The 17,364-nt window shown below is 38.4% G+C and overlaps 1 protein-coding gene across 3 annotated transcripts in view; it reads left to right on the top strand.

Annotated features, from left to right (window-relative positions):
• Window positions 1-17,364, top strand: part of RBKS (ribokinase) — a 77,636-nt gene that overhangs the window by 56,674 nt on the left and 3,598 nt on the right. For 2 of the 3 annotated variants that reach the window (XM_070734286.1, XM_070734287.1), the window contains exon 7: window positions 2,765-2,953. In XM_070734286.1, the coding sequence (XP_070590387.1) occupies window positions 2,765-2,953 (189 nt within the window). Of the gene's footprint in view, window positions 1-2,764; window positions 2,954-12,622; window positions 13,051-17,364 lie in introns of those variants that run through there. The other variant, XM_070734285.1, reaches the window with a different exon arrangement.

The raw sequence follows: 17,364 nt of genomic DNA, 5'->3' as shown, positions 1-17,364 counted from the left end.
TGTTTGGGTGGAGCTCCAGTAATTAGAGCTGCTGATATAAATAGCAGCGTGTTGATTTGGCCATTGTGGAAGATTATCTGATCGTTGTTCTTCAGGACTGTGCCTTGCTGTTTGTTGATTTTTCACGAATTTGAAACCAAAGCAGAGCAAAATGTGTGTGTGTTTCACTTTGTGGAAGAAGAAGGGCTGTGACAATTCTTCACAGCTGCTAGCTAAGTACTTAAAGACTGATTAAGGGGATTGTACAGACTACCAGGTTGTTTTGGGACGAGTGCTCTTTGCAATACAAAAAGGGTGCCTTGTTTCTTTTGAATTTTTGTGATAAAGAACATTGTTTTTGAACTTTCAAGTGTGTGTGTCTGAAATTTGTACCCTTGAATTTTCGGGAGACTCTTACTATAGAGCCAGGCAGAACAATAGGGATGCTGCAATGGTTGTTAAGTGTGCAACATTTTTTAAAAGTCACTTTTTCCATGCCTTTGTAACTTTGGTCACTAAATAAATTACTATGAGTCAAGGGTTACCTGTACTAGACTTGTATTTAAAGACAAACATTGAAAGCATAAATGGCTCAACAGATAAAATTCCCAAAGAATTGTTTAGAACCCCTTTTGGTCAGATAACTCAATACAAAAACATTTCTTGCTACCTCTACAAACTCAAAACTTCCCTTTTAAACATACATTCTCACCCATCCCCAGGTACAGGCACTCCAATGGTAATTGGGACCGGAATTTCCATTGCTAAACAATGCAGTCATAAAGTATCACATAACTGCCTTGCTTAGTGATGGAAATCTCAACAATCCCCATTGCTTTCTTTAAGCAAGGATTCTGGGTCGTTAAGCAAGTCTCAGAAGCCTTGTAAAGCGGCGAGACTGGGAGTTGTAGTTGCCAGGCAAATATGGGTGCACAAACAGCCTGTGTGAGCATGGCACAGCCAGAGTTGGCTGCTGCCAGATAGGAAAGAGTACAAGCAATTTACTAAAACAAATTGCGACGTTCTCTGCTGGTTTCCCCATTGATTTTACTTAAGGGAAGCCACAAGGTAGGCTTCCAAATGGTGATCACATGACTATGGGATGCTGCAACAATCGTGTAAGCCACCTTCCAATGTTCACTTGACTGCAAAGGTGTTATAATGAATGGAATTTCGAGGATCAGTTGCAAGTCTCCTTTTTTAGCACCACTGTAATTTTGAACTGAATAAATAGTCATTGAGTGAGGACTCTCTGTATAGAATCAAATGGGTAATAAGTCATGCTATTTCCCCATACACTTTCCCCTAGAATTGGAATAATAGCACACTTCATTTGTATTAGTAATTAATTGGGAATGAGCCATTCCCAAGACTCATCCTGTAAGTCAGAAGCAACACACTGTTTTCCATGACTTCTTAGAGTACTGCTTTGCAGAACTGCCTCCAAGAAAATTGGCAGGAAGGGTGGGGGGAAAAATTACCTCCACGTGGGATACATGAGACGAGAAAAACCCCAAAGGGTGGTTTTCCCAGAAGCTGCTGTTCAAAGCAGCTCATTAGGCAATGCAAGGCTATAACTCTTACCTCTCTTGATTGAGAGCCTTGTAATATAACTCTTTGAGAATCCCAATTATAGATGTTTAACAGCTTCGTAATAATGCCATTGTATTATCTACATCTAAAAATATAGCCTGTTAGCATATCACAAATGTGCTTTCATTCGCTAAATGGAAAGCTTCACTCTGTCAAAACTTTGCCAAATGTACGTGTTCATATTAATATTATGAAACTTACCTAAATTGAGCTTACCTTACCTTCTATGTTTCTATGTTTCTATGATTCTTACCATGAACCTGAGTCGGTCAGTGTCATGAAAGTAATGATTTATTCACCAATACCCCAAGGAGGACCCAGGGAATTATTTGGGAAATTGCCTTATGGAACCAATTAGGCAATCCATGTTCATTTCTAAATACATTGGTTAGCAAGTCCAGGATTCCTTAATCCAGAGGAAACAAAATTCTGATATTTTTATTTTTCCATCGCAATTAGACATGCCTGCTCAGATGTAGGATGTGTTATTTGAGTGTTCCCTTTATTTTTTTGAGCAGTATACAGTGGTACCTCTACTTAAGAATGCCTCTACTTAAGCACTTTTCTAGATAAGAACCGGGTGTTCAAGACTTTTTGCCTCTTCTTAAGAACCATTTTCTACTTAAGAACATGAGCCCGGAAAAATTTCCCAGGAAATGTGACAGCGACACGAAGGCCCAGCCAGTTTCCTGCCATTCCCCATTTAATCCTAGCCATCTTGGGGTTTTCTGGGCTGCCAGAGGAGCCTTTCGGTGGTGCTTAAGGAGGCTTTGGCAGTCCAGAGCGAACAAAGCATTTTCCTTTCTTTAGGCGCTTGGAGAGGGAATAAACCTTTGCCAGCGCCCAGAGAAAAGAAATGCTCCCTTCGCTCTGGGCAGCGACTGTCCTCCTCCTTTTCTTCCTCCTCCCACTCAAATTCCTAGCTTTTATTTCTTTCCTAATCGGTTTGCACGCATTATTTGCTTTTACATTGATTCCTGTGGGAAAAATTGCTTCTACTTACAAACTTTTCTACTTAAGAACCTGGTCACGGAACAAATTAAGTTCTTAAGTAGAGGTACCACTGTATTTACTTTATAAAACTGATTGTTGAACAGACGTATCATTTTAATATGGTTTTTGTAGATGTTGTTGCTATTGGGTTACATTTTGCTTGCTTGCTTAAATATTTGGCTTTAATGTTCCCTTCAAGGCAGAAATTCTAACAGGAATTGCAGTTGGTAACGTTGAAAATGCTGGACAAGTTGGACTTAAATTGTTAGAGAGAGGCTGTAGGACTGCCATCGTAACTTTGGGACCAGGGGGTTGTGTCGTAGTCTCCAAAGAGGAACCAACCCCAAATCATATTCCTGTCGGGAAGATCTCTGCTGTAGATACCACGGTATGTATTATATTTTAAGTCTCATTTCTGATTATCACTTCAGTACTAAAAACCCTCGGTAATAAATTAAAACTTTGGGTGATATCACATGGCTGCTTTTCGGTGCCTTTCTCTACCTAAGACCCTCCCTCTTGTGATCCAGAAAGCCCCCACCATTTAGTCTTTCGGAAGGCCATCAGGACCTGGCTTTTGACTCAGAATGAGTAAATCTGCCCCGAGTCTGCGGAGAGGGGCGGCATACAAATCTAAATAATAAATAAATAAATAAATCTGGAGTTGGTTGTGGAAGCAGGTATTGTGGGGGAATGCTTGAGGTGCTGGGATTTGGGTTTTTATTGTTTTGAGTTTTATTGTTCTGAGCACCCAGAGTTGTGTTTTAAATGGGCGCCCTTAAAACTCTTAAAATAAAATTAAAAATTAAAAAATCATCGAACTGTTGCCATCTAGCCTATTATAAAATGAATGTGAGTTCATTCGAGGTTTTTAGGCTGGTGTTCTTTCCATAGGGCAGAGAGCAGCATGTACCGATGATGTTATTTTAGGCTTCCTTCAACTTTCTGTCTCTTCTGTATTGCAACAGTAATGTTCTTATTACTTGTGCAAGATGGTGACATAATCCCTCAGCACCTTCACTTCAGCCACCTATTCTCCTGTCTGGAAAAAAAGAAGGGAGACGCCCAGTAGTTTTCTGACTCCCCCAAATTGAACAACTGGTTGTGTCCTCACATGCCTGAGGTATATGTACTGGCAAAACCTAAGACTTTGTAGAGCTTAGGAAGAATCTGGTACTCAACCTCCAGAAGGCATAGTTAAAAGTCAGAAGCAGTCTGCCATGCCAAATTAATTTTCTTGTAATTTATAGGTCCATTAACTTGAGCATTCTTATACTGGGGAACTTGGGGTTCTCTGTCCTCCCAATGCCTTTCTTGTTTATAATCAAGTTCTGAGTGAAGGGTGGAATGTTATAATTATTAGTAACAGCCCAAAAAAAGACAGTAGTTTAAGTTCCTGATAGCAGGTTTATCTCGCATTTACCACGCTGGGACATCTTGTACTGTTGTTTTTCTTTTCCTGATATAAATGCAAAACATTTCTGGCTGAGAGCACTCCATGTACCAGCTATACATTTTAGGTGCCTGATGTCATGAATTGTACCATGCATTTTTCTCCAGCAGTTGTAACTTTTCGTTAGAGGCTAAGCACAGTGCTGTTTTGCACCTAAACAAGAATAACTGGTTTCATTCGCAGGGAAGCAGAGTTGATCAGAAGTAAATAAATCTGTGTTGATACTGTTTAACTGTACATCAATTTGTGCAAAAGGAGGTAAAATACAAAGAGATCGGCCAGTATTTTCTGTTCAGAGTCTGAAATGACATTTTTCTCAGGAAAACAGCCTTAACCTCCAAATACCCAAAAGCATACCTTAACAGCAGGATCTGCAGATCCTAAGGACATGGAATATATGTAGAAGTTTTTCTCGGTGTTTGCTATCAGGAACTTCCAAGTTTGAAATAGCTGCTCATGAATTTCATGCGGACATAAACCAGGACTGAGCAAGTTCTGTTTGCAGGTTCTTTACATGTAAAACCACTTTGTTTTTCCTTAGGGCTGTGATGGTGAACCGATGGCATGCAGAGCCATATCAGAGAGCACGCAAGGCATTGCCCCATGTTAGCTCTAGCATGCGTGCACCAACTGATTTTCAGTCTTGGAGAAAGCCATTTTGCCCTCCAGAGCCTTCAGGAAGCTTCCCTGAAGTCTCGGAGTGGGAAAAACAGTCCAACGAGCAAACCGGAAGTTTGGAAAATGGACTTCCGGTTTCCCCGTTGTGCTGTTTTTCGCACTCCAGAGCCTTCAGGGAAGCTTCCTGAAGACTCTGGAATGTGCAAAACAACAGGGACACCGGAAGTCTGATTTTACAAACTTCCAGTTTGTCCGTATGGCCGTATTTTCACCATCCCAGTTTTCAGTGAGGCCTGTGTGCATGCTTGAGGATCGGCGGGATTGTGTGCAGGCGAAATGAGGGATGCACATGCATGGAGGGAGGATATGCCGCTCCGAGTCCTCGGAGAGGGGTGGCATACAAATCTAATTAATAATAATAATTAATTAATAATTTATTAGATTTGTATGCTGCCCTGCTCCGAAGACTTGGGGCGGCTCACAACAATAATTAAAAAAAACAATATTATAGTGAAACAAATCTAATATTAAAAAACAAGCATATAAAACCCTATCATATTTAAAAACCAAACAACACATACGTACCAAACATAAAATATAAAGAGCCTGGGGGAAAGGTGTCTCAACTCCCCCATGCCTGGTAGTATAGGTGGGTCTTGATTAGTTTACGAAAGACAAGGAGGGTGGGGGCAATTCTAATCTCCAGGGGGAGTTGATTCCAGAGGGCCGGGGCCACCACAGAGAAGGCTCTTCGTCTGGGGCCCGCCAAATGACATTGTTTAGTCTAATAATAATAATAATAATAATAATAATAATGGGTGCGGGCAAGTGCTAGCACACGCACGCATACCCTTTTGGCATGTGAACCAAAAAAGGTTTGCCATTTGCCTTAGGGCAATTGCTTCATATATTGGTTTGGAGGAGACTGCCCTTAACCCCGCCTCTCCTTTATCATTATAACTGATTTGACATATTTGTTATTATTATTATTCTGCCAGGATGGTAATTTCCCTGTGTTTCTACGCGTTTTTCATCCTTATGGTCAGTATAGTAACTAACTTAAACATTTGATTGTGACTTTATTTATATGATAGTTTATCAGCTTTTTACTCAAAGTCATGCAGAGGTGTTGTACTTTGAAATTTCATAATGCTTGCTGAACTGTGTGGAGGATCAAAATCCCTGGAAATTACTGTTTGGAACATAATTCCCTCTAAGCTGAGCAGTGAGCAATTGCTCACTTAAAAATCATCATCAACTCAGAGTTTTCCAAACCTGCCCAGAAGCCGAGAGGGAAAGAGTGAGAGGGAAGGAGAGAGAGAGGAAGAGAGGAAGAGAGAGAAACAGATAGAAAAAAGAGAGGAAGGAAAAGAGAAAGAAAAAGAATGGGAGTAAGGAAGAGAGAAAGAAAATCAAAATCTAGTTGAAACTAGCTCAACTATTTAAGTGGCATTTTGATATTGATAGAGTTGCCCTATTATGAGCTCACTGTTATAGACACACAGTACAGCATTTTATTTTGAAATTCTCTGAGGCAAAACAGGGTGGGTTTCTTATTTGTTTGTTTGTTTGTTTATTTATTTATTTATTATTTCTGTGCCGCCCAGTCCCAAAGGGACTGCCGCTCAGACACTATACTTTTCCGCCCACCCCCCAAAAAAATTAGAGGGAACACTGGTCTGGAAACCATATTTTAAAATCTTGGATGTGACCTTCTTACCCCAAGAATGAGGGTTATGTATTTTAATATGCTAGGAAAGATTTCCTTTTTCATAGATACCAGGATTGTCTCAGCATTGAAAATCAGGTCCAGAGTCTGTTCTCAGACTGAACTCAGGAAAATGGAAAGTGCTTCTGTTTGTGGTTGCGAATGAATGTTCCTATTGTTTGGTTAAGCAATACACCTTTTTGTTTTAACAGACAGTTTTCTTTTCCTCTTTTTTTCTTCTTTTAAGTAAAGAGATATTCTTTTACACTTTTTAATCCATGAAAATTCTCTCTGGTTAAACTAGGAGTTTTCATAGCTAGATTTTTACTGATTAGATAACAATGAAACAAGTTTACAGGTTAGTCATCCAAAGAAAGTACATGATTACCTTGCTTTAGTGGCAGATGGTCAAGAAAAATGTAAATGCTACTTTCACTAATGATATTCAACATTGACTACTTAGTGCCTCATTTTGTTTACAAGTGAAGCTAATTAAATAATTTCATAGATATCACACCAAATTATTCAATGAATAGTTTTGAAGCTGGAAGAAACTACTGTAAACCTCCATTTGTCTTCAGATTTGATCTCCTCCTAATCATAGTCTGAGATTGTTTTCGCCTATATCTGTGTTAAGAAAAGGTTATCTGACCAAATGCAAGTGTCCATCTGGTAGAGAAGACTTCCAACAATGAACAGCCAGCTTTTTGGGGGAATGCTCACAAATGGATCATAAGGGCACTAATCCACCCATTTTCTTTGTTTTCAGCATCTGAATTTTAGATATACAGTACTTTCAATATTAATTGAAGTCTTCGGACAAAATGTCCTTGAGTTATGCCATTACCACTATCTTTCCACTTAAATACTTTCCTACTGTATTCACTCTGAACTTGGAAAAAGCAGCAAAAGTATGTTTCAGATATTACTGGTTAGCTCAGAAAGACTCACTGTATTGGCAGCAAGAAAGGGAGAGTAGCAAGATTAGGATATTCCAGAGAGTTCACACAGGGTTGTGGTCTTTAGCAGGTGCTGCTATTGTCAACTGCAATAATGTCTCTGTAACTATACAATACTGATGTTGACATGAAAAGCAGATCAACAAATCTGTTAAGAACGTAAGTTTTAATGGAATCCATTAAATGGTTTACATTTGATTCTATGCGTGAATGTGCAAATGTATGACAGAAAGTTACAGCACCTAGATGACCTTGGCTAATCCCAGAATGCTAATCAAGGGTGGACCCAGTTGGTAACAGGAAATGCAATGACTGTAGGCTAGACTAAGAATTTAGAAAAGTTGCCAGAAGGCAGTAATAAGCCACAGCCGTGTTATTACCTAGGAAAAGTACATGGTTAGATTTAGGACAACCATTGCATCCAGATCATTGGAGATAGTAGTCAAGGATGTTCAAAACATTGCCTGCATGTATCATTCTATACATAAAACACCTAGTTTTCAAGTGATATATTTCTGGATCAAAGCACATGTTTGGTTAAGGACTATTGTCAGTTAGGTGATCTTATAAATTGATGTTCTCCAGTTTACATATACATATACTGGGCAGAAATTTTCCAAACTGGAGAACTGGAGAACAATAGGAAAAAGGCAAGACCATCAACAGTGTGCATCTGCTAAGGGAAAATAGGAACAGTGTGGGAAGACTGATGAGAGGAACCATAGATAATTTGGATTATAGCACACATGAATTTAATCAAGCCATTTAAAAAAAGAAACAATGGGATAAAGGCAAATAGTCTTGCCCTGTTTGCCTCATAAGATCCTCCTGGATTTTCTTTCATCGAAAATATAGGACAATAAAGATAACTCAGGTTTTATTTGGCTCCATCTTGATATACCTAGAATGGTTCAGTTTAATTTCTAAATCACAATGTATTGTTTGCCAGAAATAAAAGTAGTTTTTGTTTCACATTTGCCCAGCAATCTATTGTACAATGTACTAGTTAACCCACCCTCATGCTTTTATTTTTTTTTTTCATTGATTTACTTACTTACAGAATTTAAATTCTGCTCCAAGATTCACAAGATGGGCAGAAAGGATCACAAATAAAGCGGTCTTCTTAAAATACATTATAATACAGCGTAAATTTAGCAGGCTGCCCTCCTAGTATCAAGGGACTAAATAATTGACAATCCATTTAAAATGTAGCTTATGTGAGGGAAACCTTCTGGAGGTTTCAGAGGAATAAAGTACACATACCTTTTAATAAATACACTTAGAGTGAGAAGCACTGTTTTCATTCAAAACGAGCAGCCTTAGTCAATCACTTTAGTTGAATGGGGCAGTAAAAAATATCTTCACATTCCAAATTATAATAAGATAGAGAGATACAGATGGATAAATTACAAATATAAAACCAATATGTAACAAATATTTTGAGTTTCTCTGTTGATACAGCAAGCAGTAATATGTAGAAACACAAAGCTAGAGATGCTTTTTTTGTTAAGAAATACTATCAAATATTGTTATCTTAACTGCTGACTGTACCACTTCCAAAATCCTTCTGGATTAGAATAAAATGTATATATCCTTGATGTTAAGAAAAAAATGATGGGTTGTGTGTGTGTGTGTGTGTTGGTCCCTGGGTTTTTATTTTGAGCTCTCATTATGTTTGATCTAACATTGTTATAAAACATAGGGCTGCTATTTTTAAAAACTACAGAATTACTTTTTTGTAGCATTTTGTTTTTTTATAATACATGTCATGACAGCTGTTTTACAAGACAGAGCTCATAAATTGGTTAAAACAACCTGGAGCAACAACTTTCAATAATTCTGTATCTTCTATCCTTTTCATGATCACAAACTTTAAATAATGAATGGATGGATGACCAATACAAAAGGTGATAATCAAATATAAAAATAAAAAAACCATAAGAATAGAGCTTATTAGCAGTTCAGCATATTAAGGACATGAAGCTGCAGGCTTCTATCCACTTCTTATTGAATTCATAGAGTTTCTTTCAGCCAGTCACACTTAAATTTACAAAGGTCATCTTGTTGAAACAGTAGGAATTTCTCTTGAGAAAGCATGTAGAAGCTTGTGTTGCACTTTTAGTAATTACTATGTAAAATTAAAATTAATTCGCAGAATTAAAAAGTTTCCTGGGAACTCAACTACAGTACTACGTTTTTTCTTGACTTTTTTTTTTCTTAAACAATATTCCCCTCTGCTTTAAAATAACATAATACACAGGTGTGTATTTAAGTTGGTTTAGAAGATAATGGCTTCTTAAAGATGAAAACACCAACTCTTCAGCTACTGTTATGCCAACTTGAGTGTTGCAACAAGTCCAAAATGCCTTCTGTCTAATTGCCTTCTGTCTGAGGTGTTGAAAGTTAACTACAAGGCCATGTGTAATGGGGCTAGAATACTGAGTTTTCTGCATAATTCCCCACATTTCTTTTTTTTTTATAGCAAGGTGCCAGAGATTAATTGTTTGTTGTTAAAAAATTAAGTGACCTATGCTTCCTCTTCATCATAGCTGTGCAGGTCCGCTGTTTGTTGTTAGCTTACTTTCTTTATTAAGTTGAAAATAGCAACAGCAAATGCAGAGAAACAGAAACATTCCCAGTAATTATTTTCCTTCATTCTCCACCAGTTGCTTTTACAATATTGCTATGAAAAGGGACTTTTTAGTGTGGAATATCATATAAATATAGAAACATAGAAGACTGACGGCAGAAAAAGACCTCATGGTCCATCTAGTCTGCCCTTATACTATTTCCTGTATTTTATCTTAGGATGGATATTTGTTTATCCCAGGCATGTTTAAATTCAGTTACTGTGGATTTACCAACCACGTCTGCTGGAAGTTTGTTCCAAGGATCTACTACTCTTTCAGTGAAATAATATTTTCTCATGTTGCTTTTGATCTTTCCCCCAACTAACTTCAGATTGTGTCCACTTGTTCTTGTGTTCACTTTCCTGTTAAAAACACTTCCCTCCTGAACCTTATTTAACCCTTTAAGATATTTAAATGTTTCTATCATGTCCCCTCTTTTCCTTCTGTCCTCCAGACTATACAGATTGAGTTCATTAAGTCTTTCCTGATACGTTTTATGCTTAAGATCTTCCACCATTCTTGTAGCCCGTCTTTGGACCCATTCAATTTTGTCAATATCTTTTTGTAGGTGAGGTCTCCAGAACTGAATACAGTATTCCAAATGTGGTCTCACCAGTGTTCTATATAGCGGGATCACAATCTCCCTCTTCCTGCTTGTTATACCTCTAGCTATGCAGCCAAGCATCCTACTTGCTTTTCCTACCGCCCAACCTTTCTTTCTTTTATTTTCATTGTCTTCTCTTTTTTTCTTCCTTTTAAACAGGTGCTTAAGGCTGTTTTATTCTGAAGGTTGTCGTCCCCCACGTGTTATCTTTATTATTGAGAATGAATCTTGTGTCATTTTGTCATAGTTTACTTCTAGTTCTTTTTCTTCTTTTTTCTTTTGTTTTGCATCTTACCCTTTAATTTAACAGTTGCATTTGATCTTACCGTAGAAAATTGATCATAAAATGAGTATCTCATAAATGAACAATGCTGGTACCTGTAAAAATTGGTCCCTGTCAATGGTAGAATTAATAAGTTGGTTCATTTATTTCTGGGTTCATATACTGAATCATAAACCATAGTTTATAAGCCAGTGGCTGAGTTCAGGGCTGGATTGCACTTACATTTGCTACCGGTTCTCATTGTGATGTTTCGAGCGATCGCGCATGCATGTCCTCTTGTGCAATTTGGATTCTGCGCATGCTCAGTAGCAGGAATCAGCCCAAAACACACAGCTGAGAAACTGGTCAAATGTGCTTCAGGTGAAAAAATAAAGGTCAGTATTAACCCAGGGGAGGGTGGGAAAGCCCCTTTTCAAGCAGAAGAGGAGAAGGCATCTAAACATGGAAAAATTTGCCAAAAAAATCCAAGAAAAAGATGGCAGCGCCCACAGAACCAGATCTGTAAAACCATCGTTACGTCACCAGCGAGTTGCTACTGGTTTGAGTGATCCAGTCTGAACTGGAGGAACCCACCCCTGGCTGAGTTCATATGAGCTAAGCTATTATGGTTTAGCACAGTATGTACATCCATACAGACTTCATGAAAATTTTCACTTATAGATGTCCAATAGTAAAATTGGGATCTGACAAGTTTAGTCAAGTTTGGAGTTACCGGTACTTTGGTGACACTGCCTGATTCAGCTCAACCGTATTACCTTTTATGCTTCTCACTGGGCTTTTTTCTTATTGCCCAACCTTTGTTGCTCAATGTTCTATCTCCCTTTCCACTGATAAACAGTTCCTTGGAACAAAATTCATACAAGAGTGTTTGTTTATTTTTAACAGACAAGATCTTTCTTACCCGATCCATTTCCGATTTAGGCACGTACCTTGCACACTTCCTTTTTCAGCATCTTTTGTGGTCATTGATTATATGTCCTGAAAACATTTCCAAATTCTGCCGTAGCCTTACACCAAAAAACCAGTCCTTATTGTTTTTTTAAAGCATCCCTTCTTTGTTTCCTGGTTTTGTGGCCTAACGGCAATGACTTTAAAAAACTATAAATAATGAGCTCAGTCCAGTGACTAATTACTGAAAACTCTGTGCATCAGCAGAAGTGGAACCTGTGGTTAACTCAAATACTATCAAATGCCTGAGCTATTCAATAATATCCCTTGGTGTTTTCTATCTTTCTTGCAGAGTCTCTTTGGTTTTAGTTAACCTTTTGACAGGGAAAGAGCAACAGCTTGGAAATGAAGCCGTTGGCAAAGAGAGTACTGGGGGCGACTTCTTCAGTTCACCAAAAAGTGAAGACAGACTTTTTCTGCCTATGGCTGGTAACATAATAGCAAAATATGGTATTGACCACTGTGTGGGAAGCTTGTTAACAGTGGAAACTTTAATTGGGAAAGCGGTTGGGCTTTAATTGTGGCTAATTGCACAGACGCATGGTGTGATGGAGGGCGTTATTGTAGGAAATTATGCCCCAGATAGTGATAATATAATAGCTGCCTTTATTTATCGGGTAGCCAAAATAACCCTGTGACTTAGCCTTCTGCTTTCTCGCCTCAAATATGCAATCCGATGAATTTTGGAAATACAAAGAGCCCTACAGAATAGAATAAACCACCAGCTGCTCCAATCAGCAACTGTTATTTATTTTTTTTAACACTGCATTTATTATTTGCTAAAGTTCAGCTTGGCTGTGAGAGTAGCGGGAGCTGGAATCATTCCCTCTGACTTTGACTTGCTTTTATTCCAGATGGAGAATAGGCCACCCTGGCTTCTGATCCTGATACAGACAGTCGGGGCCTTTCTTGGTAACATTGTTGGTCCTCTGAAAGAAACAAGGATTTGTTCATTTGTTGAACTGATTTTAGAAGGCTTTCCCTCCAAGAAGTGCTTTGAACATTTGTCCTTAGGAAATAATTTTATGAAAATGAATTTTCCTAAAAGTGCTATTACCCTAATCAATTTATTTGTGATTAAACATTCCACAGAATTGATGTACTTAGTGCTGTTACAGCACCTTCCTTGCAGAAAACAACATAAAAGTGATTCTCAGAAAATAAACATGGGTGGAGTCAGAAGTCCCTGCCAACTCTGCTTGTTTCCAACTTTTTAAATTATTTTTAGGGAAAATTGCCCTGCAACTCCAGACACAACTGGATACCATCAGGCTTTTGAAGTTCTGCCATTGTTCCTTTTCAACGTTTTAAGACCATTTTTTGAGAATCTTTGCTCGTCTATAACAATAGTTTGCCAAGTTTGAAGTGCTTTGGCACAAAAAGATGCTTACTCAGTATTTGTCCCAGAATAGCTCTTTATCCTATCCAGATCACCAAATGACTACCATTCTGGCTGTGGCTTCTTCGTTTTTAGTCACGGGGACAGGATACCACATTATTGATAACAGACTGAGTTGATGTAATAATAATATTAAGCAATAAAACACCCTTAAAATATTGTTGAAATCATTAATAAAGATTAGTACAGATATATAGAATAGTATCAAACATGCTGGAGCCTATATGTGCTTCTTGCTACTTTCATGTAAGAATAGACCGCAAAGCGAATGAGTGGTATGCTTAAATGTATTTGCAGTCTAGTGTAAGATTTCTATTACCAGAACTAACAGATTGTTTAATAATGAGTGGAAAAACACTTCATCTGCTTCCATTTGCTGCCTGCCTTGTTCTATGCATTTGCTGATTGAAAACCATTTTATAAGCTTTGAAGCATCTGGCTACTTACTGAGATAAAAAGCATTATTCTCCCCCATGTGCAGAAAGGAAAAATGAGGCATTGAGCGGTACACAGGAATTTTCCCCACTGAAATATCGTTTCCACATAATGAAGGGAAGGTTCCTCTTTGATTCATCAGCGCACAGCCAGATATGTAACCTCATAATACGGGATCCCATGGTCTTGTCCTGACTAGTTCTAGACATAACCATATGATATATATTTTTTTATATAAAGACCCATTTCAGTTGAATTGGCTTTTTGATAATGAATGGAAATGTAATTTAAGCAAATTGAGCAAATGTAAACAGGTCTGTACGTGTACAGCTTGTGGTCTTAGCATAAGGCAGCAGGAGGAGGAGAGGACCACCCAGGTCAAGGTCTGATCTTATTTCCAAACCATCCAGCTACCTAATTAAATCCCTTTCTGTTCCTTGTGTTTAGTGGGAAGAGGGCCTGCAGCTTCCCTGCTTTTCTTCCAGATGGGAATGCATAATTTAATGATGATCCAGCTGTTGGAGACATGTGAATGCTGAGCAGCGTCATAAATCAAGACGCTGATGAAAATCAGTGTCTAGTCATTTTCTCCCTCTGAGTTTAAAAGGAGCCTTGCAGTTCATAATATAGCTCTGGATCCTAGTTTGACTAGGCTCAACACAAAACATGGTTTTCAGAATCAGAAGCCCCCGGTGGTAAAGGCTATAATAAAAGAAAATGTTCATAGGAATATAGAGTGTGCCCTTTGCTCGTTAATGAATCAGTAGAGCTTGTCATTACATTGTAGAAATAGGAAAAAAGGACTGTGGATGTAACTTCTCAGAACAGCAGGCATTTCTGTTGGACTTTTACATCTATATATTCTGCTTAATGTAAGTCCTAATAGACATCGGCTGTTTCATTGTGGAGTAAAAGATTGTAAAGAAGCATTTGATAGTTATGTATGTAGGAGCTCTGTCTGACTGTTTTCTGTGCCAGATTTGCTATTTAAGGACTAATGATGTTCATCTAATTCTTAGAGAAGAGTACAGTGGTACCTCTACCTAAGAACGCCTCTACTTACGAACTTTTCTAGATAAGAACCAGGTGTTCAAGATTTTTTTGCTTCTTCTCAAGAACCATTTTCCACTTATAAACCCGAGCCTACAAAACTGTAACCGGAAAAGGCAGGGAGAAGCCTCCATGGGTCAACTCTAGGAATCTCCTGGGAGGAAACAGGGCCTCCACCCTCCCTGTGGTTTCCCCAATCACACGCATTATTTGCTTTTACATTGATTCCTATGGGAAAAATTGCTTCTTCTTACAAACATTTCTACATAAGAACTTGGTCATGGAATGAATTAAGTTCGTAAGTAGAGGTACCACTGTACTGGAGTTATGGACTAAAGCTTGGGATGCCAAAGATAATGATATATTAAGACAGAGGTCCAGGATTTGAATACTTGCAGGCAAACAAGTAATTGCAAATCTTGCCACCCCTATTTAACTTACATGTTTGATAATTTACTTGAAATATCAACTAAAGTCTTATGAATTTGTTATTTTCATATTAAATATGAAATGAGCAATAGCTAGAAATGGAAAAATCTCAAAGGCCTAGAATTCAAAGGTTGCCTCTTTATAATTTTAAATGTTTATAAAACTTTAGATGACCGAGATGGAAAATTCACCTCACCTGAGCAAACTACAATAATAAATAATTGGCAATCTGCTGCCCTCTGGCTGTCTTAAATATTTCAGGTTTTAGACTGGCAGCTACAAACTGAATGGCACTGCCAAGTGATTTACAACATTTTTGCAAACTTCTATTATACAATTTCTAGTATGATTTTCTTCCAATGTGCCAATATGCTAAGCAGAATAGCAGTTGTTGTTGTTTTTTAATGTGATCTGGTTGTTTCCAAACCTTACAGCTGAAGACTAATGTTTGCATTATTTACTGTACTTTCTTCACTTTAAATACACTTTTATTTACTAGTTTTAAATGGAAATTGTATTGAAAATTTAAAGAGAGCTACAAGAATATTCTGAGTAAATTTGTGGTGTAATTAAAAACACTGCAGAAAAAGATCAGGAGATAAAAGTACTTCTTTCCTGGCACGTCATAATTTTAAATGAAGACTATTATAGAAGTAAATGAAAGAAATGATGAATGGTATAAAGAAAAAAAATGTACAGTTGTAGTCTTCCCCTGTAATATAGAATACTAAATAAAATTCTTAATTTATTAGAAAATATGGTACCACAAGATGTTTTGGTTTATTTATTTATTGGATTTGTATGCCGCCCCTCTCCGTGAACTCGGGGCGGCTGTTGGTTTGGTTAGATATCAATACCCATATAAACAAACTTCAATAGCTTAACTACAATAGCCATAGATTATATGTACTACAGTGGTCCCTTGACTTTCGCAGGGCATATGTTCCAAGACTGCTCATGAAAGTCAAATTTCTGCGAAATAGAGATGCTTCCTTCCTTTCTCCCCCTCCCTCCTCCATTCATGGTTTTACTTACCTGCAGAACCCGCAGGGGCAATGGGACAGCAAGGTGGGGACTTTGCTACGCTCGCTGCCGGCATTTCACATGGCGGCGGCGGCAGCACCAGTCCTCAGGGTCAGGGCAAGGGAAGGGGAAGCTCAAGGCAAGAGGGATCCAGGCCAGGCCTTGAAGCCGGGATTCCAGGCCGGTCAACTGGGAGGTCGGACGCTACCACTAAGGGAGACGGCTTAGGTGGGTGGGGGAAGAAGTGGCAGCGGGTAGCAGTAAGCGACGGCAGCGGAAAGAGGCAGCTGCGCCGTTTGGTGCTTGAGGTGACACTGAGCTGCGGGCGGAGGCTACCAGAGGGTTGTGACGGGCCCACCGCAAGCCATCCCCGCGATTAGTGCATGCTCCCCGACCCAAAATGCCCTCAGCTCCTCCCCCCTCGGGCAAATTAGGGTGGTCTTATCCGCCCGCAAGGCTCAGCTTCAAATGCAGCGTACCAACACTCCAAGAATGAAAGGGAAGGGATCGGGAGACTGGGGCGGAAGCGGAGCTTTTATTTAAAGAAGCTGGGGTGGGTGGGTGAGTTAAAATGCACAGTACTATACATGGGTGGCTGCGGGAAAACCCGTGGTGTTCAAAAAAACCGTGGAGTATTTTTTCCATTAATATTTTTTAAAAACCCGTGGTATAGCCTTTCCGTGAAAGTCGGACCCGCGAAAATCAAGGGACCACTGTACTCCCTTCTTCTAAGGCAGCAGAGTTTGAATGATATTCAAGAGTACATTGGTTATTAGATAAATATCATTATTCTCGAAGTGAAAATTAAACTTCAGACAGTTAAACATAAAGAACTTTCCCTGCAAAATTACATTTAAATTAAAAAGCTGCATTGGTTTTTTTCAAAAATGCATGAAGCAAAATTCATGAAAATCAGCCCATTATGTTTAGAAATTCTTGTTAAACATTTCCCAAGTATAAATAGAAAATACCAACATAATTTAAATGCTATTGCTTAGTTCCAATCACAATTCTGATAGTTGGGAAATGACGTACAACAGTTTGCACAACATCAGGCCCACAGATGGTATTTTATGAATAATAGTAGTATTCCCCACTCTGTGTTAGCAGAATTATTTTCTATAGCAGATGATAACTGATCTACTTATTTACTTAATCTATTTATTCAATTTCTATGCTGCCTCAAATCCCTGTACATTTAATTTTTCTTAACAAAACATTATTCCATATTCAATTTGATGATACATTCAAAAGATCACG

The sequence above is a fragment of the Erythrolamprus reginae genome, chromosome 1 (genome assembly GCF_031021105.1).
Source record: "Erythrolamprus reginae isolate rEryReg1 chromosome 1, rEryReg1.hap1, whole genome shotgun sequence".
NCBI lineage: Eukaryota > Metazoa > Chordata > Lepidosauria > Squamata > Dipsadidae > Erythrolamprus > Erythrolamprus reginae.
Note: the sequence above shows the minus strand (reverse complement) of the source record. Positions and strands in the feature narration are given on the sequence as shown.